Raw genomic sequence first — 27,912 nt, forward strand, 5'->3', positions numbered from 1 at the left:
TTCTTTTATCATTTTGACAGCAAGACACATCATGAACGCAGCAACTGGGCGTAACCAAAACAGAAAGAGAAATTATTTAGACATTTTGAATCACTCAAACACAGCAAAGTAAGATTAGAGAGCATCAAAGAAGCTGCAAATATCCTGGGAACATCCTGACACAATCCTTAATGCAACAGCTGAGGGTAGGTTTCCTTTCCTTTTCTTGTTTTAGTTTTTGTGCCGCTTGTCTTTTCTTTACGAAGCTGTAATGTAGCCAGCTGCATCGGTCCAGCTAGTCGGGGACGTTAAGCCTAAAACATGTGTTCTTCACCTTCTGTTTTTGATCTCTGCTATGATCTGAACAAAATATACTCTTATTTTTAAATAAGAATTTAATGTGTGTAAAAGTGATAGAACTCTGTTTTCTTATTCAGGTTGCTGAAAGGTGTGAAGGATTGTAAGACAAAAGAATTTCTTCTTTCTGTCTGAAGCTGCTGCTGGAGATCTGCAAACATCTGAGATGATCTACAAGGTTGAGGTCACAGGACCAGATGGACAGAAGTTCATGATTGACCTCTGTGACAATGAAGAGGCAATGCAGAGAATAACGGTGGGAGAGCTGAAGGACAAGATAAAGAAGATCCCTGGAATCCCAAGTAAACTCATTTACTTCATCTGTCTCCATTTCAGAAGAAAAATCCTAAAACCTGTTAAAAAATGAGGAACAGACATTTACCAAAATATACATTTATGGATAAAATGGGACACAGATCCTGTTGAATTCTCTGCTGTGGAGTTTGTTTAGGCTTAGGACAAAAACAAAGTTCAAGTCAGAAGAACAAAATTATATAATTATATAATGTGTGTCAATAAATGGTAAGAATCAAATCTGGTGAAGTAGCTAAATAAGTAGCTAAGTAGCTAATAATTTCTATTATTCTAACTGTTACCTTCACTGTTTCAGTGACATTAACTTTCATTTTAAAAACTGCTGGATTTAATTCTGCTTCATTATTGAACAGTCAGTAAATGTTGTTGACTTTACCAATAACATTCATTCCTGTTTACTGCAGAGTTCCTGTTTTTCACTGTTATAGATTAGAGAAATTTATTTTAAGGATGTCTGATAGTTTTTTGTTTTTTTTTAAAGTATTGATTTGACTTAAAAAAAACACAAAATGTTGTATAATTAAGCAACAGATGGAGCTCAACATAATGAGAAATCACAAACAAATTATAAAGCTACCAGGACAGCAGCATCACAGACCCCTGATGCTCCTGTTCAGACTAGAAACGTTCTGCTGTTTATAAATATATTTTTTGTGTGTTTGTATGTAATTAATTATGATTCTGGTTCTGTATGTTTGCAGGATATGCAAAAGAGGACGTAGAATTGATCTTTGGGAACAAGAGATTGGAAAACGACACAAAGAGGCTGGTTGACTATGGAGTCAAGCACATGTCCAGGATACACATGAATGTACCGCTTTACTGTGGAGATGAGCCTGAACCGGGTCCTACAGGTGATGGGATGGGAGATAAGGAGGGTGTAACTCGTAGAAGTAAAGAACAGCTTATGCTTAATCTTTAAAACTCAAAATACATTTTTGGGTGTCCAAAGTGCTTCATTTCACATATTGAAATATTTCAAGCATTAACTGGAATCACATCCCTCTTCATTGTCATTTAAACTCTTTTAAGTAAGTAAAATATTTCTCACTTCCTGACACATTCTGTATGTGCAGTATTTTATCAAAACTGTCTGTAAGATCAGCGAAATATTATTTGATTATGGTTATTTTAACAGATAAAACAATTGTGGAGCAACTTTAACAAGCTTGTGTTTTGTATTAATAAACTAAATGTGGGATTTTAAAACTGATCTTTGTTCTCTATACAATTTAAACAATAAATATTTTATTAAACACAGTGTAAGATCATTTGTAATGAACCTCAAGAGGAAACTCAAGTGAAAATGTTTCAAATTCTGACCAAAGTCTAGATTAAGAGCAGAATCAAAGCCTTGAGATTAGAATAATCGACAGGATCTTGTTTTAACTTCAGTCCTGAATGACATTGAGACACAATAACATCAATAAGGCTTATTTTCTCAAAAGATAAACTTTTAAGACCAAATCCATAATCTGCAGCAAATGATGAAAAATGATGGCGTAAAACCTTTTAATTCATAAAAACAATAAAGCAGTGAGGCTACTGCCATTCCCCCAATTCATTTTAATTGGGGGATATTTGATTAGATACTTGATTACATAACAATCATTATGTAATAATTATCATTTCTCAATACATTGAAAAATGTAATGTTTAAGTTGTTGATTTTTTTTTATGTAGAGCACTTTGAATTGCCTTGTTGCTGAAATGTGTGATATAAATAAAATTTGTATCGCACAACGTGACTGACTTATCACTTTGATTTGTTCGAATGGGTCTGATTATTCTGCCACTTTTTGTTGATATTGAAGCGGTTTATCCAGATGTGTTTTGAGTCTCTTGTTTGTTTTCTTTATATTTTCACAATAAAAATTATTACACAGGTAAAATAATAAAATAAGTGCAATAACAAGTTCATAATCGGCTTTGTCTTCTTTGACTTTGCATTGTTGTTTTTATATTGTAAAACACTTTGAACCGCCTTGTTGTTGAAATGTGCTATACAAATAAACTTGATTGATTGATTTATATTCATAATATAGAGAGTGAAATAAGTCAGAAATAAATCTAACAATTACATTTATCATCTCAAACTAGATTCTGAACAATAGAATAAATCATAGAGGTGCTGAGTGTTCAGACATGGTTCATTAATTCACCTCCTTGTTCTTGGATTCACTGACATTCTGTATTACTGGATTAAACAGGAAAACGAGTCACTGATGACATGAAGAGTTTTAGACATAAAGAACAACAGCGCCTCCCAGTGGTCAGAAAAACGAAGGGTTTCTGTAGTTGTAAAGACCTTTTTTGGACCATTGTTGAATGAGACCGATGAGAATTACAGAAAATAAGTAAAGTTATTATCTTGCTGTGAGATTTTTTCTATTTAATTTTAATATATTAACAAAGTTAAATATGTTAACTGAAGTTACTATTTTCAGTTGAAGTTAGTATTTTCATCTCTGGTTCCTCTGGAGTGATGGCAAAACAAGTCTCAAACTATCATGTGTAACTATTGGTGCAAATTTCATGATCCAAAGGTTGACACACCTTAAAGTGACAGAGTCCTTAAAATGAAGTTTCAAAGACACGATCAATCATGTTTTCTAGACGTCACAAGAAATAAAAACATCAGTAGAAATGAATGATGAGTCTTTGTGAATCTGAAATCACATTAATCAGTTCAAATATCATCCTAATGACCTTAATTTGTGTGTTTTTTTTGCCAAGAGGTGAGAAAACCTCAGAGTTATTTTATACTATTAACCAATAACAAAATGTACTTTGTGCCAACAAACTATTAAGAAAAAAAGGTTGCATTGATTCCTTTTGCCAGAATAAGTTTATCTATCTTTCTTTACTGAGTACAGTCGAAGAATAACTTCTTATACAGCATTTTAATTATCTTCTTTTAAAAGTTTGATAGAAAGATTTAAAAGGAATTAAACCTCCCAACCAATCCACATTTAACCTTTTGAAAGTGATATTTTCAACACGTCTTGAATGCAGCAGCTGGCTGGGCGTAACCAAAACAGAAAGAGAAAGTATTCAGACATTTTACTTCACTCGAATAGCAACATAAGCCTAGAGAGCGTCAATTAAATATGTCCTGGAAACACCCTTAAACTGTACTTAATGTAACAGCTGAGGGTAGGTTAATAGATTTCCTCTCCTCTCCTTTCTGCTTCAGTTTTTGTGCCATTTGTCTTTTGTTTAAGAGTCTTTAATGTAATCATGATTACATATAAAAAACAGTTAGTCAAGACAAACCACATGTGCTGGTCAGCGATATTTAGCATCTCTTACAGAAAAGTTTAACATCCTTTAAAACATGTATTAGTAAAGTATGCATCCTTCACCCTTTATTTTTGCTATCATATGAAGAAAATATTATAAACTTTTTTTTTTTGTAATTATGTTTTCTCATTCAGGTTGCTGAAACGTGCAAACAAAACAAAACACCAATGCCAAGGAGTTTTTCCTTCTTTTGGTCTGACTTCACCAGCTGCTGGAGATCTTTAAATATCTGAAAATGATCTACCAGGTTGTGGTCAGTGGGATAGATGGAGAGAAAACCACGATTGACCTCTGCGACACAGAGCAGGAAATGAAGGAAATAACAGTGGATCAGCTGAAAGAAAAGATATTTGAGAAGTTGTCTTGGTTCTCAGGTAAATTCGCTGAGTGCAGCAATCATTTACTTCACCTTTCTCTGTTTTATGTAAAACATAATTGTTAAAAAATCAGGAATAACCGTTTTAATAAAACAAAATGCAAAACGAGATCCTTTTGAAATCTCTCCAGTGGAGTTTGTTTTGGTTTATGGTGAGAACAAGTTTAAGTCAGAATAATATATTTATATCATCCTGTTTAGACTAAAATAGTTCTGCAGTTTAAAAATATGTTTTTGGTCTGTTTTTATTTATTGAATTATGATTCTGTATCTGCATATTTGCAGAACGTGCAAAAAAGGACCTGCGACTGATCTTTGGGAGCAACAGACTGAATGACGACATAAGGAGGCTGATTGACTATGGAATCACACACAAGTCCTACATTCAGATGGTTTTAAGTTTAGACGGTGGAGGAGGACCTGAACCGGGTTTTACTGACGACGGGCTGGGAGACAAGGAGGGAGAAACTCGGAGAAGTAAAGAATGTCTTATGCCTGATGTTTAAAACTCAAACAAAAATACTTCGTTTCAAACATTAACTGGAATCAATTCGCTCCTCCTTCTCAGTTAAACTGTTTAAAACAATGTTACGGCTGCAGTGGGTCTCTGCCCTTTTTCCTTGTAGAGGTCTGGAGACGGGCCTGCTGCACGTGTTATGTTTTGCCCTGATTGGTGTTCTGCTGCTTTAAAAGCTGCCATGCATGCAGCAGACAGGAGGCTTTTCCCTCTCCCTCTTCAGAACCTCATTTGGTTTGGTTTGTGTCTTATGGTTGGGGTTTGTTAGGTTTGTTTTGCGTTTACTTATTTCTGGTTAGCTATGGGTTTTGCATTAATCTGTTTTGGTTTCTCATTTCAGGTTTTCCTTTTTCAGGTTTTATTTCTTTAGTATCATTTAATAAATTCAATTTTCATTAAATCAGAAAATCCTTGTGTCCTTTAATGTTACCCCACTTATTGATGGACATAAGAATAAGTAAAATATTCTGCCACATTCTGAATGTGTTGAATATTATCACAACTCTCTGTATGATCAGCAGAGATATTGTCTGTTTCCTGTTATTTTCAGTGAGTCAAACAGAGAGAACAACTGTGGAGCAGCTTCAACAAACTTGTGTTTTAAATTAATAGGTAAAATGTGGGATTTTAAAACTGCTCTTTGCCCTCTATACAATTTAAACAATGAAAACAATGAAATGCATCACATAATGTAAGACATTTTGCTGCAAACCTCAAGAGGAATCGCAAGTGAAAACTACAGATGTCAAATTCTGACTAAATTCTAGATTAAGAGCAGAAAGTGTTGATATTACAGGATCTTCTCTCAGCTCCAGTTCTTGTGTTGGAATAGGTCTGATTATTCTGCCACTATGTGTTGACATTAAAGCGGTTTATCCAGGCAAGTTTTGAGTCTCTTTCTCTTTCATTTTTTAATTTTTAATTTACTTTTTGTAGTGAAAATTATTACACAGATAAAAACATTAAATACACATTTTAACATTTCAAGGTGAAAAAATGAGTAGCAGTTTGTTGGTTCTGTTTTTGATGCGTTTGTGTTTTCTGATAGCAGAAACTCAACATGTTCTTCTATAAACTATGAGAAGTTTCTGACCAGAGTCTGGTTCCTGCAGTAGCTCTACACGTCTGAGTCAAACTGTAGCATCATTTCTAGTGAGTGAAATGCATCAGAAACAATCCTAACAATTAAGTTTATTATCTCAGAGTAGATTGTGAACAACAGAAGAAATAATATACGGAGTATTGAGTCATGATTCATTAATTCACCTCCTCTTGGATTCACTGACATTCTTTATTACTTGAGTAAACAGGAAAATGAGTCACTGCGGCCATGAAGATTTTCAGACACAAAGAACAACAGCGCTCCCTAGTGGTCAGTAAAACTGAGGGTTTCTGCCGCTGTCAGTGCCCAAGTGAAAAAAAAGTATACTTTAGTATAGGCTATTTCAAATATACTTACATTTGTGAAAGCACACTTTAAGTATAGTAAGTATTAAGTGTACTATAAATATATATGAAGTATACTAAAAGTATACTTGTACCAATTTCTAAATTAGAACTTTAAACATACTTAATTATAATTGTTCCAAAATACACTTTTAATAAGTTTATTAAATAAAAGTATACTTTAAGTGAACAAAATATGTATTTGCCCAAGTGTAAATATACACTTGCTCAAGTACATTTAAAAGATATTTAAAATATCTGTCAAAGATATTTTGTGTAAAATATATGCTCCAAATAGAATTTTTAAAAATGGACTTAACACTACTTTAAATTATTAATTTCACTATGTTTTAAATTACATCTCAGTGTACATTTTAGGCTAGTAAAGTATGCCTTTTTTAAACTTTCTTTATTTAACCAGGTGAACCCCGTTCAGATCCAGATCTCATATTCAAGAGGGACCTGCACAGAAGTCTGCAACACGCAGCAACCTAATTACAAAATAAAACTAATTAATACATGCAGAAGTATGTCTTTTAGGCACCTTTAAAGTACTTTTCATGTAAATTTTAGGCATACTTTTTAAGCACCTAAAATGTTTACCTTAATAATCTTTTACTATTTTTGTTAAAATTGCAAAGAATAAAAACATGATAATCATGATGTAATGTTGTTTATCAAAGTACTCAATCCATTTTCAGATATATGATGTAAGATCTATAAGCAAACGGCATTAGTTCCAGTTCACACTCCAGACCAAATGGTGAACTTTCGTCTTTTTTGAAAAATGCCATAAAAAGAAGAAAAGCCTTGAATTCTTGAACGCTGTTCAAATTCGCCATTTTTACTCGCATAATATCACCTTAAGAGTAGAGAAAGCCTTGATAGTTCTGATGATGTCACATACACAGCAAATCTACAACATCTTTAAATTGTAAGTATTATTTTTTTAATTTGCCATTTTTCTGTACTCTTTAAAATACAAATGCTTTCTCTGTTTAATTGCTCTATTGTTCTTTTTTGTAGGTTTTTCAACGGTGCAGTGGTGCAGTGAATGGGAATGTCCTGTCGTTGATCCTCACTGTTCTTAGGAAGGAGAAATGTCAGTTTGTCTGCAGTAATACTGGAATACTGTGACATTGAATTAAAACAATACTCTGTCCTTGGTGGAAACATTTTTCACATTTCCTCTAAAGTGTACCTATTGTTTTATTGTGCTGATTTTCATAATCATGTTGTCAGTAAACTTTTAATGTATTGACAATTTGTACAATTTTGTTATAGTATATTGGGTCTTGAAAAAATGTGGGTAAGACTTTATTTGATGGGGTGTGCATAAGACTGACATGATACTGTCATAAACATGACATAACACCTGCTAGGAACATACCAACAGTGTAATGAAGTGTCATTCAGTAAATAATGACAATTTTAATGATGATTTGCTTTAAAAGTTGGATGACAGGTGTGTTTATGACAGTATCATGTCAGTCTTATGCACACCCTATCAAATAAAGTGTTACCAAAATGGTAATATATTGAAAGCACAATGTAATTAGTTTCACCTGTAAAATGTGTTGTAATTGATCCGTCTGTGTTCTGGTACCTGATGTGTGTATGAAGCATTAATGTAGAAAGTGGCAAAGCAGAATAATTAAAGGCATTAAGTAACTAAAAAGTTACTTCATTAGCAATTATAACAAACCAAAAGTGTAATTGCAGCATACTGTAATAATCACACTACTAATATATTAAATATGTATTTACAATATACTTAAATACATTCTAAGTATATGTTAAATCTAATTCAATCACTAAAATAGTACACTCCAAATATACTAATCAAACATGTTGTTAGTACATTTAAAACAGTACACTTAAAGTACACTAAGTACTTCTTAAGTTTGTCCCAAAAAGTATGTTGAAGTATGCTTAGTACACTTTAAATAGTGCTTACGTACTACTTAAATACTACTTAAATACACTAGGCACCAAATTAGTATTTCAAAAAAGTCACACTTTAAGTATACTGATTCTAACAACACTTGAAATATACTCATGATTAGTCCTACTAAAAGTATGCTTAAGTATGTTAAAATTTAACATAGTACACTAATTTTTCACTTGGGGTGCAGTACTTTAGCCAGTAATAGTAGTTCAGGAAGAAGATGGAGGAGATTGATTGTTTTCACAGATTATCTGTCTCATAAACTGACACAACATGGTGACAACATTAACTAATATGGAGAAAACATATTTTTTATTAAAGTTATGTACTGCAGCTTGAATAAAATGCAACTACATAGAATTTTTTGAGAAGTCTGGATTGCTTCATGTATATTTTGCACGTTGCTCGTGGGGAGAGACATTTCAGAAATCTAAAACTAATAGAAGAAATTAAGCAACGTACTTGCATACTGTATGCGGAATGTTTCATGTGAAATTCATGAGCAGTAAACACTGTGCAAGTTATCAGTACTGAACCAAAGAAAGCAAAGCAGTTGCAAGCCTTTAAAATTGTGACACTTTTTACGAATCAGATAGACTCAAGAAATTGTTACACCAGCTGCGGGGGTGTGGGGGCCCAACTTGATTTTTTCTCAGGGTGCCCAAGATTCCTGGCAGCGCCCCAAATTCTGAATAATAAGAGGGAAATCTTGTTGATCAGAAACAAAAGACAACCTTTTGTCTTTCTAAATAAATTTCCAAAGTTAGCCTTCTTCCAAAATAAGAAGGCAAACACTGAAAGAAAGAATAAACCAAAGACAAGGGCCTTCATGGAGAGAACTGCAAATACAAAAAGTAACATAGCTAACAAAGAAGAATAAAAACAATTGTGATTTTTATCACAGTCTGAAGTAATTTTCCCCGTATTGTCGTTTTCACTCTTGTCATCGTCAATCAGTATTCTCTGGTCTTCTTCTACCTTTGTTCCTTCATCTTCCTCTTTAGTATCTGAAATTTATATTAGAAATTTAAGACGAATTGAACAAAATGTAAATTATTGTAAAGTGTGTTTTCATCTCACTTCTCTTCCTGTAAAACAAAAGATGGGCGCTTCGGGATCTGGTAAATAAAGAACATAAATTTCTGTTATGATAGACGGTAAATACAAACATAAAAACAAAACAAAGGACTTTTATTTACCTCTCAAACTTTTCCTGGGATGTCTGGTTACCAACCTGTTATGAAAAGGAACAATATCAAACTTGCACTGCGCTATAACAATAATGTGATGATTGTTAATGTCAAAACCATCCATGGTTGTAGGATAATCATCTCACCAGTGTCACACTGGAGTCATTGAACTCGTACCATCTGTCTTCAACCTCAGGTTTGATTGTTGCTGTGTAATGCCCACCTGTCAGAGACCCAACGTGCTCCACCAAGGCGTACAGTTCATATGTCTGGTTCTGATCAACAAAACACACATTAATCTGGAAACTGGAAAGAAAATGGACAATAATCACAATAATCTGAATATACCTCAGGTAAGTTGATGGTGTAACAAACATCCACAGTACGGCTGTCTTTACTGTACGACATGCGGTGATAGTTGTATTCAAACCTCTTCAGCAGCAAAATCAAAATCTTCGGATGATGCCTTAGTTTATATTTCTGCATGAAACACAGAGTTATTAACACAGTTAAAAACTTATATTTACATTAACCGTATATAAAGACACACAACCTTTTTACTGGCTGACATTAACTCAAAATAAGCCTTTCCTGTTCCAGGTCTGCAGGGATCACCAATATTTATTTACAGTACTTATTGTTGCACTTTACAGAACTGATGGCTAATTATCCTGTCCAATTAATTAGGAATAACAAAGTCAGTGTTTTTGAGGGGTCATCACAAATCCTTGAGCAAGGCAGCCTGTAAAAAAAACTGATTCAAAAGAACAGTTCTTTCAAGAGGAAAGGGTCAAAAAGTCAATAAATTATGAGAATCTTGTGGATCCAAAACATTTGACACAGGTCATGACATCTTAAAGGCTATGCTAGCAAACTCTAGTAAAAATATATTTAAACTTCAGAACTTGACAAATATTTTATCTTCTCTTTCATTATTTGGGTGTTTAGCTAATAGCTAATCAGTGCATTTTTTATACATTTCAAAATAATTTCAAAGGTTTGGCAGTTTTTTGTTGTTGTTTAATCACACACTTAAACAAAATAGGTTTCATTTTACTTACAACAGTAGTGTCACATTTGTATTTACACTTATCACAGTACATCTGGTCTTCTCCACAAAACTCTACATCCTTCAAAAACTCCTGAATCCCGTCCTCCTGGAAACACACTTTGTGTTACTTGCACAAACCTTCACCAGGTACTTTCCAGCATTGTACCAACACTAATTTTTACTTAGTAGAAACTAAGTAAAAATTAAAAATCATTGACTATATTCAAGATGACTTTAATAAGCAGAGTTTTGTCTGACACATAAAATGGTTTCCATTTTGCAGGTTGTTTCTTACCACACTGAAGCTTCCATTACTAGAATCCATCAGTGGGAGAGAAAGAAAGAAAAATGGCACTTCGTCATCAGTATGTGAGCCACATTGATCACAAACAGTCCTGTGAATCAGCTCTCCTTTGAATATCTGAAAATACAATTTGATTTAAAATCTAACAGCTTTTACTTTTATTTTCTCTCCTTACGATCCCAAAGTGATTTCATGAATAATTTACCTTTGACGCTTCATCACTGACATCAGATAAAATCTTCTCCAGGTACTGACCAGCATCCTGCTGTTCATACACTGGAAGAATGAAAAAAGAATGATACATAAAATGATGTATTTTTATGTTTACATTTAATGCTTAAGCTCACATTTCATGTTCATCCATGTTTCTTCTAACGCTTGTCAAGATTTAAGTTGAAGCTAATGCATTCACACATCCCCATTATGAAAGTGTCGTCTTTTATTCAGAAACAAGCTAACAGTTGATAAATGCATCTGATTACGTACCTTTTTCAATTCTTAGTGTCTTTGTAACTTCTGTGGTTTCTGATGTTTTTTCCTTTAAACTCTCAAAGTATGGAGTCGAACATTGATGTCGTCATCATGGTTTTTGGAACAACTGTTTAGAGGATATTGTCAGAGATACAAACTATACATATTGAAAACAAACAAAAAAAAAAAAAAAACACTGAATATTTCTTCCAACACAAAAAATGCTTTTTGATTTACTCACTAACCTTTCTACAGCCTCTCTGAACTCTCTGGTCATGAACAGAGCCTGCAGAATGCTGTTCAGGTAACATGTTGCTCCTTGGTTTCTCAACCCATGGTACTTCATGTCTGTGGGACGATTTGTTATGGAACAACATTAATAAAAGACATTCAAACAAATAAATATTGGCAGCTCAGCATGGAGGCCTTACCTTCCTTCATCCTGAATCACTAACGACTGATACGGCTCTTCTTCACTGAGCCACCGCTGAAATAAACAGACAGTAAGAGGCACTCCCATGACCACAGAGAGAGGGAGTCAGAAAACAGCAGCTTTCTCTTTCACTTTGCAACTACTAGAACTTTTCATTCAGCTGATAACACTGCATAAAGTTATGAATGTTCACAATTTAAAATTAATCTAATATCAATTCTCTTAAATCAGTTATGACAGCTGCAAGTTTTGGGGATGTTGGGATTTCAGGGGGACTAGTGACCAGACAATTTTTTCTTCCATAAAGAAATTGTCAAAATCTGTTGTTAACAAACTGCGACAGACTGGCGACCTGTCCAGGGTGAACCCCACCTCTCGCCTGGAACGTTAGCTGGAGATAAGCACCAGCAACCCTCCTGACCCACTGAGGGACAAGGGTGTAAAGAAAATGGATGGATGGATGCATGTTGTTAACAAAACAGAGATAAACATCTATTGTTCTTTCTTTTCTCTTCTTTTTTTTACATTAGTGTTTCAAGAAGAGTCTGTCAAGAATATCATATTCAATAATATCTCTTTCACAAATCTAAAATGCACTAAACTGCAATGAAACACATTGATAGAGATTTCAAATGCTAAGAGATTTACAACCCTGTCCTCTCTAACAGTGAGGACAACAGAAAGAAAAAGAACGAGATACAAATGTTTTACTTATGCTTGGTGTCCCATGACAGGGAGAAAGGTCAAAATGCGAGTTCAGGGAAATTTAGGTGTCACTAAAGAAAACAATGTTGGGTTCAGACTTTCAACAAACAACAAAAATGAAACAAAAACTGAGTGAAGAGCTGGAAAGTACCTAAAATACGTGACTCATGACGTTTAGTTTCTGTTATTTACCTACTGAAGAGTCATTCAATAACATGGCAGCAGCTCTGTATGAAACAGTGACCTGGGTGCATTTAAGGTGAACTGATAAAGTTGAAAGTCGGCATCAGAATAAGGAAGAGTTATTTTAAGCGACCTTAGATCATGGCTTCTTGATTCCAGACTGACTGGAACGAGTATTTCAAAAACTATTGAGGTTTTCACGCACACTTTCCTCTGTTTAGAGAGAATGAGTTCAAATAAGAGAACAGCAGCTGTGGATAAAAATACCTCAATGATGTTAGAAGAAAGTGCACAGACTGGTTTTAGATTTTAAAAAGGAAGCAGTAGCTCATGTCAAATTTGTGCAGAACATCGTCTCAGAATGGACTAGATGTTGAAGCAGATGAGCTACAGCAGCAAAAAATCACATGGAAGGTTTTGTTACAATCAGGAAGGTTTGACCACAGTTTACAGTTTTGGTTCTCCAAAATTAAACACTGACAGATCTGAAGAATGTTACCTGTTTCCTCAAGTGACCTTCACATCAGAAGAGTCAGAGTTTGACATAAATAATATTAAAAACATGGAGGCATCTTTGTCTTTTTCAGTGGTTCAAACTAAATGTTGGGCGATGTAGCTAATTCTATTGCCAGTAGAATGAAGGAAAGTAGGTTTAGGAGAGACTATTGAGTCAGTGCTTATTAATCTGATTACTTTAATTAATCTGCGTAATGTAAATAAAATATATTCTCACTCCACCTTGTTAAAATCTTTTTCCCTGCTCAGTGATGTGGTTGTTTCTGGGGCTTGTTTGACTGGTTTGGTGTAATTTTTGAACTCATTGATTGTCACAATTTATCAAACTGATTACCAAGTTTTTTATAGCGGCATTCTGATCTTTTAAATTGTTGGATCTGGTGACGTTTTTTTCTCGACTACAATAAATTCACTATCAGGTTTAGGTCAGGTCAGTTACATAACCTCTCCAGAACAGTTATACTACAGTAATTAAAACCAGCAGGTTTTATTTTGACAGTGGGGGAAGGTGCCAGGTCCTGCTGGGAAATTAAATAATCAGCATCTCCATAAAGTTTATCAGCAGAGAGTCCTCTGAGTTTTCCTGGTAGAAGACTGAACTGAATTTGAACTTGATATAACACAGATAACAAACACCAGCAGGTCACTATCACTGACTGTGGAAACGTCACAATTCACGTCAAGAAACTTGACGACTTCCTCACTCATGTACCTTGATTTCCAAATGAAATGCTAAATTTGCTTCATGTGAGAACAAGACTTAAGCCACTGAATAATATTCCAATCGTCTACTTTCTTTTTGTTCAGAAGTCACAAGGAACACAACAGTGTTGTGGCCCATTTTCTGGATACATTTTGTGTTCTGGTTCTTTAAACATCGTCTAATTATTCAAACTGAATGATTCGGATTAAGTTTCACTCTTTATTTAACAAAAACAATAGCAACATTTTTATTTGTTCAGCAATTCCTGATTTTCGGTTTGCACTATCACAAAAATGCAATCAAATGACAAAGAGTGGTTAATGAAAAATAAAAAGAGTCATTCAATGTGATAGGATTACTTGATGCAAATACAATAATAGAGGCATTAACAGCATAAAAGCTACATATTTGTGTGGACATCCTTTAATCCAGTGGTTCCCAAAGATTTTCTTCTGGGCCTCCCTCTGGTTCACAATAAAATCCCCCCCAAAAAAGAAAAAAAAAATCAACTGGGCACACATATTATTCAACCAGACATAAATCTACACTGAAGTTTATTTCACACTTCAGGTTGCAACAAAACAAACTACAAACCATGTTTACAGTTAAACACTTTTGTGTAACTGTTTTCTTTTTTTCATTCATCCAGACTGCTCCCCGTGCCCCCTGCAATGGCACAATGATCCCCAAGGGGGCGCGCCCCACTCTTTGGGGACCACTGCTGTAATGGGTGTTTCAGCTGTGTAGTTTCATAATAAATGTCACAACATAACAACATTTATTTGGAAGCTACTTTGAAGCAGAGTACAAAGATTGTTCAATTTGTTGCAAAAGTTGGATTTTAAAGATTTGACTAGCAAGAACAAGCAGGTAAATAATAAAAAAAAAACAGTGATAACTCATGTATCACATCATGAACTACCATGATGTGATACATCACATAATGTAATGTATCATCATGAATACATCACATTATGGACATAGAATAGAGTAGATTCCTGTGTGGAATATACGTCCATCCCACACAGGAATAGACGTCTGTCTGGGGGCAATACCACTGAGGCAAATATCAAAGTCATCTATTATACATTCATTAGCATTCTTTAGGCAGCCAAAACAAAACGACATCTTACATCGGGGACATGAAACTTCTGTGCATCCTATCCCAGTGTGCTGGATCAGCGAGCCGCAGGTGGGACAGGCACGGACCGATGGACACCCTATGACTCCTCCCGCTAGCTCAATTTGGACTTCTGGACACTCTCTCAGCGTCTTCAGGGCAGAATTGTGGCAGTCGTCGTTTTCACAGCGGTCGGATCGAGGCTGTTGACCTTTCCACTCCCTCAGACACTGCCAGCAGAACCCAAAGCTGCGTCCGGTCTTTGCTGAGCACACATGGCAGCAGACATAGAGGTTTGAGCTGCTCCCTCTGGTCACAGGAGTCATGCAGCCTGGACACTGTCAGGAGTGTGATGAGAGGGGGGGGGGGGACAGAGGGACTTGAGTCAGACTCAAGCCTGTGTGCAGTTATCATTACGTCATTAATAAGATACTTACAAACTTTGTGTTAGGATCTCTGGCAGCAGCATTCAGGGCCATCGTCGTCTCAAAGTTCTTCATTTCTTCAGGGGTCAGCAGGGCCATTTTACAAACCTCCTGATAAGACCATTCAGCATCACAGCCAGACTGACCGCACACAAACCTGGCTTCTCCCTTTATTTAAATAATCACAGAAATAATCAGGATTAAAGATAAAAAAGACACTTATATGTTTAACAATCTGATAGGAAGGTTCTGTAGCGGTAAATACATGTTGAAAATAAACAACACGGACCCGATCACATCATCACTTTTCATCTTAATCAGAATAAAAATAGTTCCACGAAACTAGCTTACAATTCTCTTTTTTGTTGTATTTTCGGGCTGAATGTGAGGTCACTGTCATATCCCACCTGTTTGAGCAGTTGTTCGCACCACTTTGTGAGAGACATCGGGGTCACCACATGTCCGCAGGACATCCGGGCTCTTAAGGAATCAAAACCTTCACACAGAACTGCAGAAACATCCAATGATATCCTCCGGTATTTTTAAATACACACTACACATCACAAATACATTGAAAACTTGTAGCTACAGAGCTGATGAACTGAAACGAGCCACTCACAGTCAAACTGATCCTCTTCAGCCGTGAATCGGATTGTAGAGTCGCTCAGGTTGTAGCGCTTAGTTCTGTCGTTCATCTTGAAAGGTCTCTTGATTTCTGCTGCGATGCAGAAAATAATCAACTTTATATTATTTTAGGTCTAATAGAAGGAAACTCTTTCGATTTCGGCCCCGGTTATTCTTTACGAGTTCTGTGACTTTCACTTTACAGCTGATCGCTGAAGATACGCCCACATGGAAAGAAGAGCAGATGCATGGGGGGCGCAGGCCGGTGGCGTGGGCGGGCATTGGGGGGCATTACCCACCCACAGAGTCAGCTGTGCCCCTTCTGGAATGGAAGCTGTTTGTTGTTTTTGCCTTTAAACATCACAAATACATTGAAAAATAAAGTGGCCAACTCTCTGTTATTCCTATGTCAATTCGATACAGTAGGGGCTTCCGCACTCACCATATCTGTGCCTTCTGTCACTTTTTTCAGCTGTCAAAACTGTTTAATCCGTTGTCAACAGGTCGAAACCTGCTTTTCCGTGCCGCCTTTAAACGCAACATGAACGGTACGACGCTCATGTTGCGCTCATGGCGCTCTTATAAGAGTAGTTTTACCGTACTGTAACGTTTGTCCCCCGTTAAACTCTTATGGAGCCGGGTATGGATGGATGGATGGATGGATGGATGGATGGATGGATGGATGGATGGATGGATGGATAGATGGATGGATGGATGGATGGAACTGAATGAACGACAGTGAAAAATCTCGACCATATAAAGAATAAATATTATAGTTTTTATTGTTGACGCCTTAATTTAATAAAAACTAGCGGGTGTGAATAATTTACAGTTTATTAAGAAGAATGAATAATCTGACTACAATTAGTACAGAATAAAAAAATATTCTTTACTGTCCTATAATAGGGATATTTCTGTGTAACAGCAGTAAACTGACAGGCAAACAATGGAACTAAATTCACACACAGATCTAAATATTTAGTACTTTATTTTTAGCATCAAACATGCATACAAATTAAAAGTGCAATCAGCAATTATTCAAATTAATTTACAGTTATTTTGCATGTCTCACAGAATTTATGTTTTCAAAGAAACTGAATTGATTAAAGGTTTACTTAAACGTGTGAGGGGAAAAAAATCACAAAAACTCAGCAATTATGAGAGATAACTATTCGATCAAATATCATTCATTTATTTCAAACAGGTTTTATTTTTAAAACGAGAACAATTATTCAGTGGGACAGCGAAAACCATACATAACCAAGAACAATAATCAATATTGACAAATAGCTATAAATAAATAAAAACATGGGAATGCTGAGATCAAATTTTCATTCATGAGATTTTTGAGTTTTTTTTTTTTTTTTTACTAATGTCTTTGGGGTGAAAACCAACAACAATACACGAGAATGACTGGGCGATTTCGTTTTTGTTTTCACTTTACATAGAGATCATTTTTACATCTTTCACAATTATTATAAGCTTCGTGATCATACTTCACTAAGACATTACAATGATGCACTATCTTTCCAACAAACAGGAGGACATTTATGTAGTAAAAGCAAATGTTCAGTTTTGAGTTGAGTGGATCAGAGTGGAGCAGGGTCGTGGACGATCAGGTCCACTCCTCCGTCACAGCGCATCACCGCGTGGATCTCAGACTTGTGCTTGATCCCGCACTCAGCCAACGTTTGGGTCTCTTGCAGGGTTTTGCCTTTGTAGATCAGAGCCATCATCATTGCTGCAACAGCTGAAAATTTAAAATGAAATAAATCATCTTAAAGACCGACCTTTGCACAAAACAAAACTGAAAGACACAGTAAGACGACGTCCAAAACAAACAAGAGTGGATTTTGTTTATGAAGAAAATGCCCCATGAAACCTAAAATAAATAAAATCCTTTATATATGATGAATTCATATCTCAAGTTACTTATACAGTCCTCATGATCCCATCAGACAAATTGCACACAATATCTTAAATTGTTTAAAACGGTTTAGAACAAATAGCCGCGCATGTAAAGTCTCACATACATGGCAATTATGGATTTTAAAACTGAAAATCGGCTTTTTAAACTACATTTCATCTTTTCATCTGCTCTATGTCTCAGTGCATTTGAAATTACTCAGCAGGTGCATTTACCTATGTCACGGCGTAGCTGCTGTATTATGTCCATCAGAAACTTTACAGGAATGTACTTAAGCTCCTCTTCTTGTTTACACACGTCGATCGGCTTTTTAAAGTTCTGTTCAAAACAGACGATGACCTGGACCTGGCAAGCCATGGCTTCTTCTTTTGATGCCTTTAAACTCTGCTCTGGGATTAAAGCTGTAATGTGAAGTGACTGAGGAGCAGCGAGGGATTTATACTTATTAGAGAGGAACCTATTTGCTTTCATTTCTGTTAAAGGCGTGGTTTAAAAATGAAAGAAAAAAATGGATGGATCTGAGCAGAGTATGATTAAAATTATATAAGTCTTTGGTTGGGTGGATAAGCTTATATTTTCTAAAGTCGACGTAATCAGTGATTACAAAATGTTGGATGTTATGGATATGAACTGTGCCTGCCTTTATCAGTTTATAATAATAATAATAATAATAATAATAATAATAATAATAATAATAATAATAATAATAATAATAATAATAATAATACATTCTCGGAATTACAGCGTTTATAGTAATTCAACATAGTGCCACCCAGTGGGCTAACAGTATTTACTTATTACAAGATAAAATTAATCTCATAATGTCAAATAAAACCCTAAATAAATAGACAACGTTACAAAAGTCATGTCAAGGGTCACATATGTAATTGAATAAATCTGGACCTAAATTTACCCAAGAATATAAATAATATTTATTACATAAAAGTACGAAAGTATCATCAGTCAGTGTGTATTGATATACTGGAATATGCTGCCAAAATCGTAGGAACAAATATTAAGTAAATTCTTTAAAACGTTATTTAATTCAGGCCTGGGGTTTTTAGAGGCAGGCAGCATATTCCTCCAGATAATCCTGTCAACATTTCAGGAAATAAGACCAGGAATAATTAAAGTAAAACTAATTTTATCTTTCCTCATATATAGGGTTTTCCATAAATGTTCCCCAGTTCAAATAGATACATTGTTAAGGTCTTTGTCAAGATCAGTTGGCAGTAAATGACCTGAAAGAACTTCCAGGTACTTTCCAGATTCACCAGGCCTAACCTGGCAGAGTGCCAATCTGGTTTATTATAAACCAGATAGAAGGATTTGTGATGAAACTTTCATTTTCACTCTGCAACATTTCCAATGTGCATTAAGATACAAGATCGCCCTTTTGGAAGGAGCCTTTAAGCCATCAGACATGATAATTAATGGTTTAGTCCAAGTAAATAATTCTGTACTTTTCTGTTTATTAAACCAGTTTGATTGATGAATGCAGATTAATAAATATTTCTCATCTGTCAGCACAAATAAACAGAGTAACTCTATAACATTAAACAGCTTTATTACATACAGAACCTGTAAAACATTTCTAAACACTAATTTCACATGTGAATGATGTTGAGACCAAAAACATGCCGTCTCTTCTCGGAATTACAGCGTTGATAGTAATTCAACATAGTCTGGTTCCTGCAGCGGCTCTACATGTCTGAGTCAAACTGTAGCATCATTTATAGTGAGTGAAATACCTCAGAAACAATTCTAACAATTAAGTTTATTATCTCAGAGTAGATTGTGAACAACAGAAGAAATAATACACGGAGTATTGAGTCATGGTTCATTAATTCACCTCCTCTTGGATTCACTGACATTCTTTATTACTGGAGTAAACAGGAAAATGAGTCACTGCGGCCATGAAGATTTTCAGACACAAAGAACAATAGCGCCTCCCAGTGGTCAGTAATACTGAGGGTTTCTGCCGCTGTCAGTAAATTAAAGACCTTTTTGTTGAATTAGACCAGGGCCGACATCCTGCATGTTTTAGTTCTCTCTCTGGTTTAACGCACCTGGATCTAGTAATGGCTCATTAGAGCCCTAAGAAGAACATTGACTTGCTGAAAAGGTTGTTACTACCACCAGGGAGAGAATTAAAACATGCAGGATGCCAGCTCTCCAGGACCCACTTTGGGCACCACTGAATTAGACCAATAGGGATTACATAAAGTGAGTCAAATTATCACCTTCCTTTTGTGATTATTTTCGTTTAACTTCAATAGTTAAATGTAACTATTAGCTGAAGTTTTTCTGTCAGTGCTGATTTATGACTCCTGTTCTTTCACATCTACAGGTTTTTTTAACTTCAAACCCAGCAGACGTTGTTCTGTGGTGTTAATAACATGTATTTATGTAGGTTATCATTTATATTAAACTGAAAACCTAAACACAAATAAAAGATAAGATAAGAAGTGCTGTTTATATTCAGTGCTTAAATTATTAAGCAAAACCACTCAGCTGTTTGATCACCTTTAAACTCCATAATCCATGGTTCAGACTTGCATTACAAACATTTCCCGTCCATTCTGAAAATGTATCCTTCAACTATTACCTTGCTACAATAAACAGCGCCGCCTAGTGGATGGATGAGACAGAGTGACAGACTCTTAGTGAAAGAAAACAGACTGATCAACATTAAACCAAAGAGGGAATCTGACAGGTGAATTAAGTTCAACAACAACAACAAAACATGTAAACATCAACAAAGAGACAGAGATAAAATTCAATCTAAGATGGCCGACTTTCTGTTTTGTGTAGAGCATGGGTGAAATCTGATACCTTTGTGATGGAGAAAGGTCGATGCAGAAAGTATTTTTGAAAATTTTGGGGGCAGAGGAATGGCTGTGGAGATAATTTTACTGTACATTTTTTTAAACCATGAAAATATCCTGTTCTTCAGCTTGGTGATGGCATTTGAAAGACGATTGCAAATGGGACCACAGATTACAACCAGTCCTCTCAGTGCTCTGGTTAATAATCAGACTGTGGTTTACATCCAGGTCATCATCTCTCAGGTTTGTCTGTCCTTCTTCTTCAGCCTTTCTTTCTTCATTCTGTTCTTCATCTTCTGAACCAATACCTGAAATTCACATTAGAAAGTATTGTCAAAATGGACCCAGTATTCTTCAGCCCATCTCTCTTCTTCAGCCCATCTTTATTCTTCAGCCCATCTCTCTTCTTCAGCCCATCTTTCTTCTTCAGCTTATCTCTCTTCTTCAGCCCATCTCTCTTCTTCAGCTCATCTTTCTTCTTCAGCTCATCTCTCTTCTTCAGCTCATCTCTCTTCTTCAGCCCGTCTCTCTTCTTCAGCCCGTCTCTCTTCTTCAGCCCGTCACTCTTCTACAGCCTTTCTTTCTTCTTCAGCCCATCTCTCTGCTTCAGCCCATCTCACTTCTTCAGCCCATCTCTCTTCTACAGCATTTCTTTCTTCTTCAGCCTTTCTTTCTTTTTCAGCCTTCCTTTCTTCTTCAGCCCATCTTTCTTCTTCAGCCCATCTCTCTTCTTCAGCCCATCTCTCTTCTTCAGCCCATCTCTCTTCTTCAGCCCATCTCTCTTCTTCAGCCTTTCTTTCTTCTTCAGCCCATATTTCTGCTATAGCCCATCTCTCTTCTTCAGCCCATATTTCTGCTATAGCCCGCCTTTCTTCTTGAGCCCATCTCTCTTCTACAGCCTGTCCTTCTTCTTCAGCCCGTCTTTCTCCATTTTGTTCTTCATCTTGTGAACCAATTCCTGAAATTTACATTAGAAAGTATTGGCAAAATGGACCCAGCATAAATGATTAAAAAGTCTGATTTCTTCTTACTTTTCTTCCTGTAAAAGAGGAGGTGGGCACTTCGAGATCTGGTATAAAAAGAATGTGAAGTTAGTTTATGATAAACAGTGAAAATGAACAAAACTGGACGGCACTTACTTCTCAAACTTTCTCTGGATCCTGTGGTCACCAAGCTGTTATAAACAAAATAACTACATATCAAACTTACATTGTGTTATTATGACAAAATGAAATATTAAACCTAAAAACATCTTTAAAAGCCCTGCTATGGCATAATCATCTCACCAGTGTCACACTGGAGTCATTGAACTCGTACCATCTGTCTTCATCCTCAGGTTTGATTGTTGCTGTGTAATGCCCACCTGTCAGAGACCCAAAGTGCTCCACCAAAGCGTACAGTTCATATGTCTGGTTCTGATCAACAAAACACACATTAATCTGGAAAGTGGAAAGAAAATGGACAATAATCACAATATACTGAAATATACCTCAGGTAAGTCGATGGTGTAACAAACATCCACAGCACGGCTGTCTTTACTGTACGACATGCGGTGATAGTTGTATTCAAACCTCTTCAGCAGCAAAATCAAAATCTCTGGATGAAGCTTTAGTTTATATTTCTATATGAAACACAACATTAAAACAATTAAAAGCTGATATTTATATTAAAGCTTCTGAATAAACTAAATATTTTCTGTTTTATGTTAGCTAGGACCACCAATTTATTGATTTACTATGATTTTTTCCACTTTTGCAAAGCGTTTTGTTGCAGGAGGAAGTGGTGCACTTTGCAAAATAGATGGAATAAGAAAAGAACATGAAGTGGAAATATTGAAGCAACATCTAAAGACATCAACCAGGAAGTTAAAGCATGGGTACACATTGGTCATCCAACTGGACAACGACCATAATTATACTGCCAATTTAGTTAGAGAAGGAACTGAGAACAATAAAGAGTTTTGGAGAGTTCATGACAAACTCCTGAACAAGGCTGTCAACAAACATGAAGCAGTTAAAACAGTTGTGACAGGAAAAATAGACCAAAACTTTAGCTTTGCTGTAGTGAGAGTTTATGGAGCCAAGACATTTGACTCAGGTCATGAAGTTTTAAAGACAATGCTACTAATAAAATGTATGTAAACTTCAGAACTTGAATGAAATTATAGAAATCTCTAAAAAGTCTCTCTTATTTGGGTGTTTCGCTAATACAAATACTTTTTTAGTCCTTATTGACCTAAAACAACAACAGGGAAAGTTTAGTTTGATTAGTCGGTAAGAAAAAGATGGCAGTGTGTCCTTTTATAATGTGTATTTAAATATTTACAGATTGATACATTCTTAAAATATTTCACAATGTTGTCAAATTATCTGTTTTCCATAAATGAACCAAGCATGTTTACTGCACGTAAATACAATATTAAGGAAAACAAGTTTCCCTTTACTTACAACAGTAGTGTCACGTTTGTTGTCACAGTCATCACAGTACATCTGGTCTTCTCCACAAAACTCTACATCCTTTAAAAATGCCTGAATCCCGTCCTCCTGGAAACACACTTTGTGTTACTTGCACAAACCTTCACCAGGTACTTTCCACTATTCTACCAACATGGTTTCTTTCTACTAAGTAATAAGTAAATCATTGACTATTCCAGATTACTTTTATGAGTTTTGTCTGGCACATAAAATGGTTTCCATTTTGCAGGTTGTTTCTTACCACACTGTAGTTTCCATTACTAGAATCCATCAGTGGGAGAGGAAGAAAGAAAAATGTCACAACGTCTTTAGTATGTGAGCCACATTGATCACAAACAGTCCTGTGAATCAGCTCTCCTTTGAATATCTGAAAATAAAATTTTATTTAAAATCTAACAGATTTTATTTTTCATTCACACTCTGTAGCTCCCTCTCCTTACGATCCCAAAATAATTTCATGAATAATTTACCTCTGACGCTTCATCACTGACATCAGATAAAATCTTCTCCAGGTACTGACCAGCATCCTGCTGTTCAGACACTAGAAGAATGAAGAAAGAATGATACATATATTATGTGTTTTTATATTGTCTATATTTAATAGAATTGTTCATACATGTTTCGTCTGTCCAAACGTTTTGCAATGGGGCCCAGATTTGGTGTATTAGAGATGTAGGGGGGCCGACTTTGGCGGATGTCCTTTACATAGAACAGCAATATATTTAAACAAATTTCAGCAAGCCATTCTGTCTTACATTTGCTTTTTTATTTTAATTTCAGCGATCTTAAGCATGTCTTTTGGTTCATTTGAAACATGCATATAATATGTAATTGAATATTTACTTAACTTCACTTTTTTAACACTAACTTTTTTCTAATGGTTAAACAGAAGTAATTGTACTCTTGAGTGCAAATTACATTTGAAACATAAAAAAATATCTCACCATGGCAGTTCAATATTTACAGAATTTTTAAATACAATAACAGAGAAATGAGCAAGTAATAGTCATATCAACAAGACCAGGGCTCATTTGAAATATGACATATAACTACAAATGTTATATTTTTAAAAGTTCATTATTCTGGAGTGAAAACTCAAAACTTGTCTGAATTTTTGACTGATTTTGATCTTTAAAAAACAAAATTTATTCTGAGACTTATTGTAAATGACAAATGACTTGTCTGCATTAAAGTGATGGGAGATACTCAGATCTGGACTGCAGCACATAGGCCAGGTCTGGCTCAAAGGCAGTGGTCCTGGCAGGCCCGGTGGCATGGGCGGGCATTGGGGGACATTGCCCGCCCAGAGTCAGCCTTGCCCCCCCTCTCCCCCCGCCCCTCCCTCCTGGACTGGAAGCTGTTTATTGTTTTTACCTTAGAATGGCCAACAGTTTGTTATTTTTCTATAAATTTGATACAATAGGAGCTTCCGTACTTCCCATATCCGTGTCCTCTGTCACCTTTTTCAGAAGTTAAAACAGTTTAATCTGTTAACAAGTCGCAACCTGTTTTTCGGAGCCGCCTTCACACGCAACATGAACGCTGAGACGCTGCGCTGGGTTTCCACCTGTGAAGGAGACCTGCTGCTGCTGGGCGGAGCTACGTAGGTTTGTGTTAGAATCACGGCAGCAAACCAGCAAAACGCAAAGAACTTTTCAGTTTTTCCCTCCAAACTAACCGACTGAGTTGAGTAAAGCTGTTGGATGCAGGTAATGTTAGCTAAAAGATGACTAGCTAATATCAATACTAAAGCTTGTTAACAAGTAGCCTGTAGGCTACTGATGTTGTCCATGTTAAGCTACGTAGATTCATTTTGCCCCCTCCCTCCCCCCCAAAATAAGTCGTTGTCTCCCCTGTTAAACTCGTCTGGAGTCGGGGCTGGGTATTGATGCACAAGATATCTCGTGAGAGTCCGTTAGACGTGTCCTCACACGGCTCTTATTCAAGTTCATAACCGAGAAGACACATACGACGTATTTGTGTGTCTTCTCACACAAATACGTCGACCCAAACAAGATTAGCATTTTCTTTCCAAATGCTCGAATCTCTCGAAACCTGTCGGTAAAAGTTCGCGAGAGAAAGCTGTTGGTGCCGACCGCGGCTCTCTGCGTCACTCTGCAGCGCAATGAGCTCCAGCTGCAAATGGTCTGAGTCACACGGGCTCCTGCCCTCTAGTGGGTAAATGAGGAACAGCATTTAGTGTGTAAGCTACGCCTTAATGCAGGTAACGTTACTGCTGCCCAATGTATTAATTCTACGTGCGGGCCAGACGTTATTGATTTTATGACAGAGTCTGCGGGCCGGATGAAATTTGACCACGGGCCGCATTTGGCCCCCGGGCTGGACTTTGGACATGCCTGGTCTACAACCTGTCAAGATTTATGCTGAAGCTGCCATCTTGACATCCCAATTGCAAAGGAAAGTCCCCACTTTATAATTAAAAAAATGTTGTTAAATTTATACCTTTTTTAATTTCCAGCTTCTCTGTAACTTTTGTGCTTTCTGCAGTGTTTCTTTTTAAATCTTCAACCAACGCATTAAGTTCAACACTAATGTCTCCTTTTTCTTTTGGACATCTGTTAACGGGAAATTGTCAGAGATTCAGATGTTATATTGAACAAAACATCAAACATTTCTTACAACAAACATTTGATTTATCTGTAAGTAAGGATCTTTCAGTTATTGCTACAGAGCATACTATGACTTCTTCCATCATATTTATTGCCACTATATGAAATAGAAGGTCCACTGAAGCATACTTTACTTTCAGTACCTAAACTCCAAACTGAACTTGGAAATAAATATTTTCAGTTTTCTGCTCCAACTTGGAACTGGTTGCAGAAATACATGAACCCAAAGGTGCTGTTGTCTCTTAATGGTTTTAAGATTCTTCTTACTGATCTTGGGAAGGAATCGTCTGTCTGTAAATGTTTTAACTGAAGAATGTTTTAATTATTTTCTTTATGACATTAACTTTTCCTATTTTGGCTGTGAATGTTCTGTAACTTCTCTGTACTGCTGCCAATGAAGTTTTTAATCTAAATATTATTTCTCTTTGGAAAACAAAGGTTAATAAATTAAATACACTAACCTTTCTAGAGCCTCTCTGAACTCTCTGGTCATGAACAGAGCCTGCAGAATGCTGTTCAGAGAATCTGTTGCTCCTTGGTTTCTCAACCCATGGTACTTAATATCTGTGGGACGTTTTGTTACAGAACATCTTACAATAATAACAGAAGAAGCTCAATTATGTAATTATTGGAAACTCAGGATTTAGCCCTTACCTCGGTTCATCCTGAATCACTAACGATTCCACTGATACGGCTCTTCTTCACAGCACTGTCGTAGAAACGATTTATGTTGCTGAGCCACCGCTGAAATAAACAGACAGTAAGAGGCACTCCCATGACTGCAGAGAGAGGGAGTCAGAAAACAGCAGCTTTCTCTTTCACTTTGCAACTACTAGAACATTTCATTCAGCTGATAACACTGCATAAAGCTATGATTGTTCACAAGTTAGAATTCAGTTTATATCAATTCTCTGAAATCAGTTCTGACAGCTGCAAGTTTTGGGTGATGTTGGGATTTCAGAGGGACCAATGCCCAGACAATTTTTTCTTACATAAAGAAATGGTCAAAATCTGTTCTTAATACAACTGGGATAAACAACTGCTGTCTTTTCTTTCCCTTTACAATATTATTTCAAAAACAATCTGACAGGAATCGTCATAAATGTAGCTGCGAAAATCCAAACTAAAATGCACTTTAAACTGCAATGACACAGACCAATAAGAGATTTTAAATACCAAAGACATTTACAACCCCTGTCCTCTGTAACAGTGAGGGCAACAGAAAGAAAAAGAATGAGATGCAAAAGTTTTACTTATGCTTGGGGTACCATAACAGAAAGATCAAAATGTGAGCTTAGGGGAATCCAGGTGTCACTAATGAAAACAATGTTGGCTTCAGGTTTTCAACAAACAAAATGAAACAAAAACTGAATGAGGAGCTGGAAAGTACCTAAAATACTTGGCACATGATGTTTAGTTTCTGTTATTTTCCTACTGAAGAGTCAATCAGTATTGTGGCAGCAGCAGTTTTCTATGAAACAGTGACTTGGGTGCATTTAAGGTGAACTGATAAAGTTCAAAGTGGGCATCAGAATGAGGAAGAGTTATTTTAAGTTATTATTCCTTGGATCATGGCTTCTTGATGCCAGAATGACTGGAAAGAGTTTTTCAGAAACTACTGAGGTTTTCATGCACAGTTTCCTCTGTGTTTAGAGAAAATGAGTTCAAATAAGAGAACAGCAGCTGTGGATAAAAAAGCCTCAATGATGTCAGGAGAGAGTGCATAGACTGGTTTCAGATTTAAAAAAGGAAACAGTAGCTCACATAACATTTGTGTAGAACATTGTCTCAGAATGCACTAGATGTTGAAGCAGATGAGCTACAGCAACAGAAAACCGCATTGAGGTTTTGCTACAACCAGGAAGTTTTGACTACAGTTTTCAGTTTTGGTTCTCAAAAATTAAACATTGACAGATCTGAAGAATGTTTCCTGTTTCTTCAAGTGACCTTCACATCAGAAGAGTCAGTTTGACATGAATAATATTAAAAGCATGGAGGCATCATGTCTTCTTCAGTGGTTCAAACTAAATGTTGGGTGATGATTATGTTTTCTTCCACATCATTAGCTATTGCCAGTAGAAAGAAGA

The 27,912-nt window shown here is 36.0% G+C and overlaps 5 protein-coding genes and 1 pseudogene across 6 annotated transcripts; 2 read left to right on the plus strand and 4 right to left on the minus strand.

Moving 5' to 3' along the window:
• Positions 1-355: 355 nt before the first annotated feature.
• On the plus strand, positions 356-2,396 carry LOC106911514 (uncharacterized). The gene is made up of 2 exons (XM_088016095.1): positions 356-638; positions 1,353-2,396. Exons 1-2 carry the CDS (start codon positions 503-505, stop codon positions 1,571-1,573), a joined length of 357 nt encoding a protein of 118 aa, XP_087872221.1. The 5' UTR covers positions 356-502; the 3' UTR covers positions 1,574-2,396.
• Positions 2,397-3,707: 1,311 nt separating this feature from the next.
• LOC148154048 (uncharacterized) lies at positions 3,708-5,731 on the plus strand. Its single transcript, XM_088015184.1, has 3 exons — positions 3,708-3,807; positions 4,089-4,328; positions 4,616-5,731. Exons 2-3 carry the CDS (start codon positions 4,190-4,192, stop codon positions 4,834-4,836), a joined length of 360 nt encoding a protein of 119 aa, XP_087871310.1. The 5' UTR covers positions 3,708-3,807; positions 4,089-4,189; the 3' UTR covers positions 4,837-5,731.
• Positions 5,732-9,166: 3,435 nt separating this feature from the next.
• On the minus strand, positions 9,167-11,761 carry LOC148154049 (ubiquitin carboxyl-terminal hydrolase 47-like; annotated as a pseudogene). Its single transcript, XR_015765996.1, has 10 exons — positions 11,689-11,761; positions 11,503-11,605; positions 11,273-11,384; positions 10,992-11,062; positions 10,778-10,903; positions 10,493-10,588; positions 9,780-9,911; positions 9,578-9,706; positions 9,441-9,475; positions 9,167-9,248 (listed from the first exon to the last, which is right to left on the minus strand). The product of XR_015765996.1 is annotated as a ubiquitin carboxyl-terminal hydrolase 47-like (transcript).
• Positions 11,762-14,002: 2,241 nt separating this feature from the next.
• LOC148154050 (putative E3 ubiquitin-protein ligase RNF144A-A) lies at positions 14,003-16,181 on the minus strand. The gene is made up of 4 exons (XM_088015183.1): positions 15,962-16,181; positions 15,750-15,850; positions 15,355-15,510; positions 14,003-15,255 (listed from the first exon to the last, which is right to left on the minus strand). The coding sequence occupies exons 1-4, from the start codon at positions 16,035-16,037 to the stop codon at positions 14,770-14,772; spliced, it is 819 nt and encodes a 272-aa protein (XP_087871309.1). The 5' UTR covers positions 16,038-16,181; the 3' UTR covers positions 14,003-14,769.
• A 756-nt stretch (positions 16,182-16,937) lies between these two features.
• Positions 16,938-18,322, minus strand: LOC148154051 (uncharacterized). Its single transcript, XM_088015994.1, has 2 exons — positions 18,109-18,322; positions 16,938-17,716 (listed from the first exon to the last, which is right to left on the minus strand). The coding sequence occupies exons 1-2, from the start codon at positions 18,248-18,250 to the stop codon at positions 17,556-17,558; spliced, it is 303 nt and encodes a 100-aa protein (XP_087872120.1). The 5' UTR covers positions 18,251-18,322; the 3' UTR covers positions 16,938-17,555.
• Positions 18,323-21,015: 2,693 nt separating this feature from the next.
• LOC148154052 (ubiquitin carboxyl-terminal hydrolase 48-like) lies at positions 21,016-26,588 on the minus strand. The gene is made up of 11 exons (XM_088015181.1): positions 26,480-26,588; positions 26,287-26,389; positions 25,659-25,771; positions 23,666-23,736; positions 23,437-23,562; positions 23,169-23,264; positions 22,211-22,342; positions 22,008-22,136; positions 21,861-21,895; positions 21,753-21,790; positions 21,016-21,679 (listed from the first exon to the last, which is right to left on the minus strand). The coding sequence occupies exons 1-11, from the start codon at positions 26,487-26,489 to the stop codon at positions 21,282-21,284; spliced, it is 1,251 nt and encodes a 416-aa protein (XP_087871307.1). The 5' UTR covers positions 26,490-26,588; the 3' UTR covers positions 21,016-21,281.
• Positions 26,589-27,912: the final 1,324 nt, after the last annotated feature.

The sequence above is a fragment of the Poecilia mexicana genome, unplaced genomic scaffold (assembly GCF_051168715.1).
Source record: "Poecilia mexicana isolate PSO_F unplaced genomic scaffold, ASM5116871v1 scaffold_18, whole genome shotgun sequence".
Classification (NCBI taxonomy): domain Eukaryota; kingdom Metazoa; phylum Chordata; class Actinopteri; order Cyprinodontiformes; family Poeciliidae; genus Poecilia; species Poecilia mexicana.

What these genes read in the sequence shown, in the direction of transcription:
- LOC106911514 (XM_088016095.1), top strand. Translation starts at nt 503, where the DNA reads ATGATCTACAAGGTTGAGGTCACAGGACCAGATGGACAGAAGTTCATG. An exon ending in GAAGATCCCTGGAATCCCAA is followed by an intron (nt 639 to 1,352) that starts GTAAACTCATTT and finishes GTATGTTTGCAG; the next exon opens with GATATGCAAAAGAGGACGTA.
- LOC148154048 (XM_088015184.1), top strand. Translation starts at nt 4,190, where the DNA reads ATGATCTACCAGGTTGTGGTCAGTGGGATAGATGGAGAGAAAACCACG. An exon ending in GAAGTTGTCTTGGTTCTCAG is followed by an intron (nt 4,329 to 4,615) that starts GTAAATTCGCTG and finishes GCATATTTGCAG; the next exon opens with AACGTGCAAAAAAGGACCTG.
- LOC148154050 (XM_088015183.1), bottom strand. Translation starts at nt 16,037, where the DNA reads ATGAACGACAGAACTAAGCGCTACAACCTGAGCGACTCTACAATCCGA. An exon ending in TGAAGAGGATCAGTTTGACT is followed by an intron (nt 15,851 to 15,961) that starts GTGAGTGGCTCG and finishes ATGTTTCTGCAG; the next exon opens with TTCTGTGTGAAGGTTTTGAT. An exon ending in GAGATCCTAACACAAAGTTT is followed by an intron (nt 15,256 to 15,354) that starts GTAAGTATCTTA and finishes CACTCCTGACAG; the next exon opens with TGTCCAGGCTGCATGACTCC.
- LOC148154051 (XM_088015994.1), bottom strand. Translation starts at nt 18,250, where the DNA reads ATGGCTTGCCAGGTCCAGGTCATCGTCTGTTTTGAACAGAACTTTAAA. An exon ending in GCAGCTACGCCGTGACATAG is followed by an intron (nt 17,717 to 18,108) that starts GTAAATGCACCT and finishes TTAAATTTTCAG; the next exon opens with CTGTTGCAGCAATGATGATG.
- LOC148154052 (XM_088015181.1), bottom strand. An exon ending in TTCAGAGAGGCTCTAGAAAG is followed by an intron (nt 25,772 to 26,286) that starts GTTAGTGTATTT and finishes TCCCGTTAACAG; the next exon opens with ATGTCCAAAAGAAAAAGGAG. An exon ending in ACACCATCGACTTACCTGAG is followed by an intron (nt 22,137 to 22,210) that starts GTATATTTCAGT and finishes TTTGTTGATCAG; the next exon opens with AACCAGACATATGAACTGTA.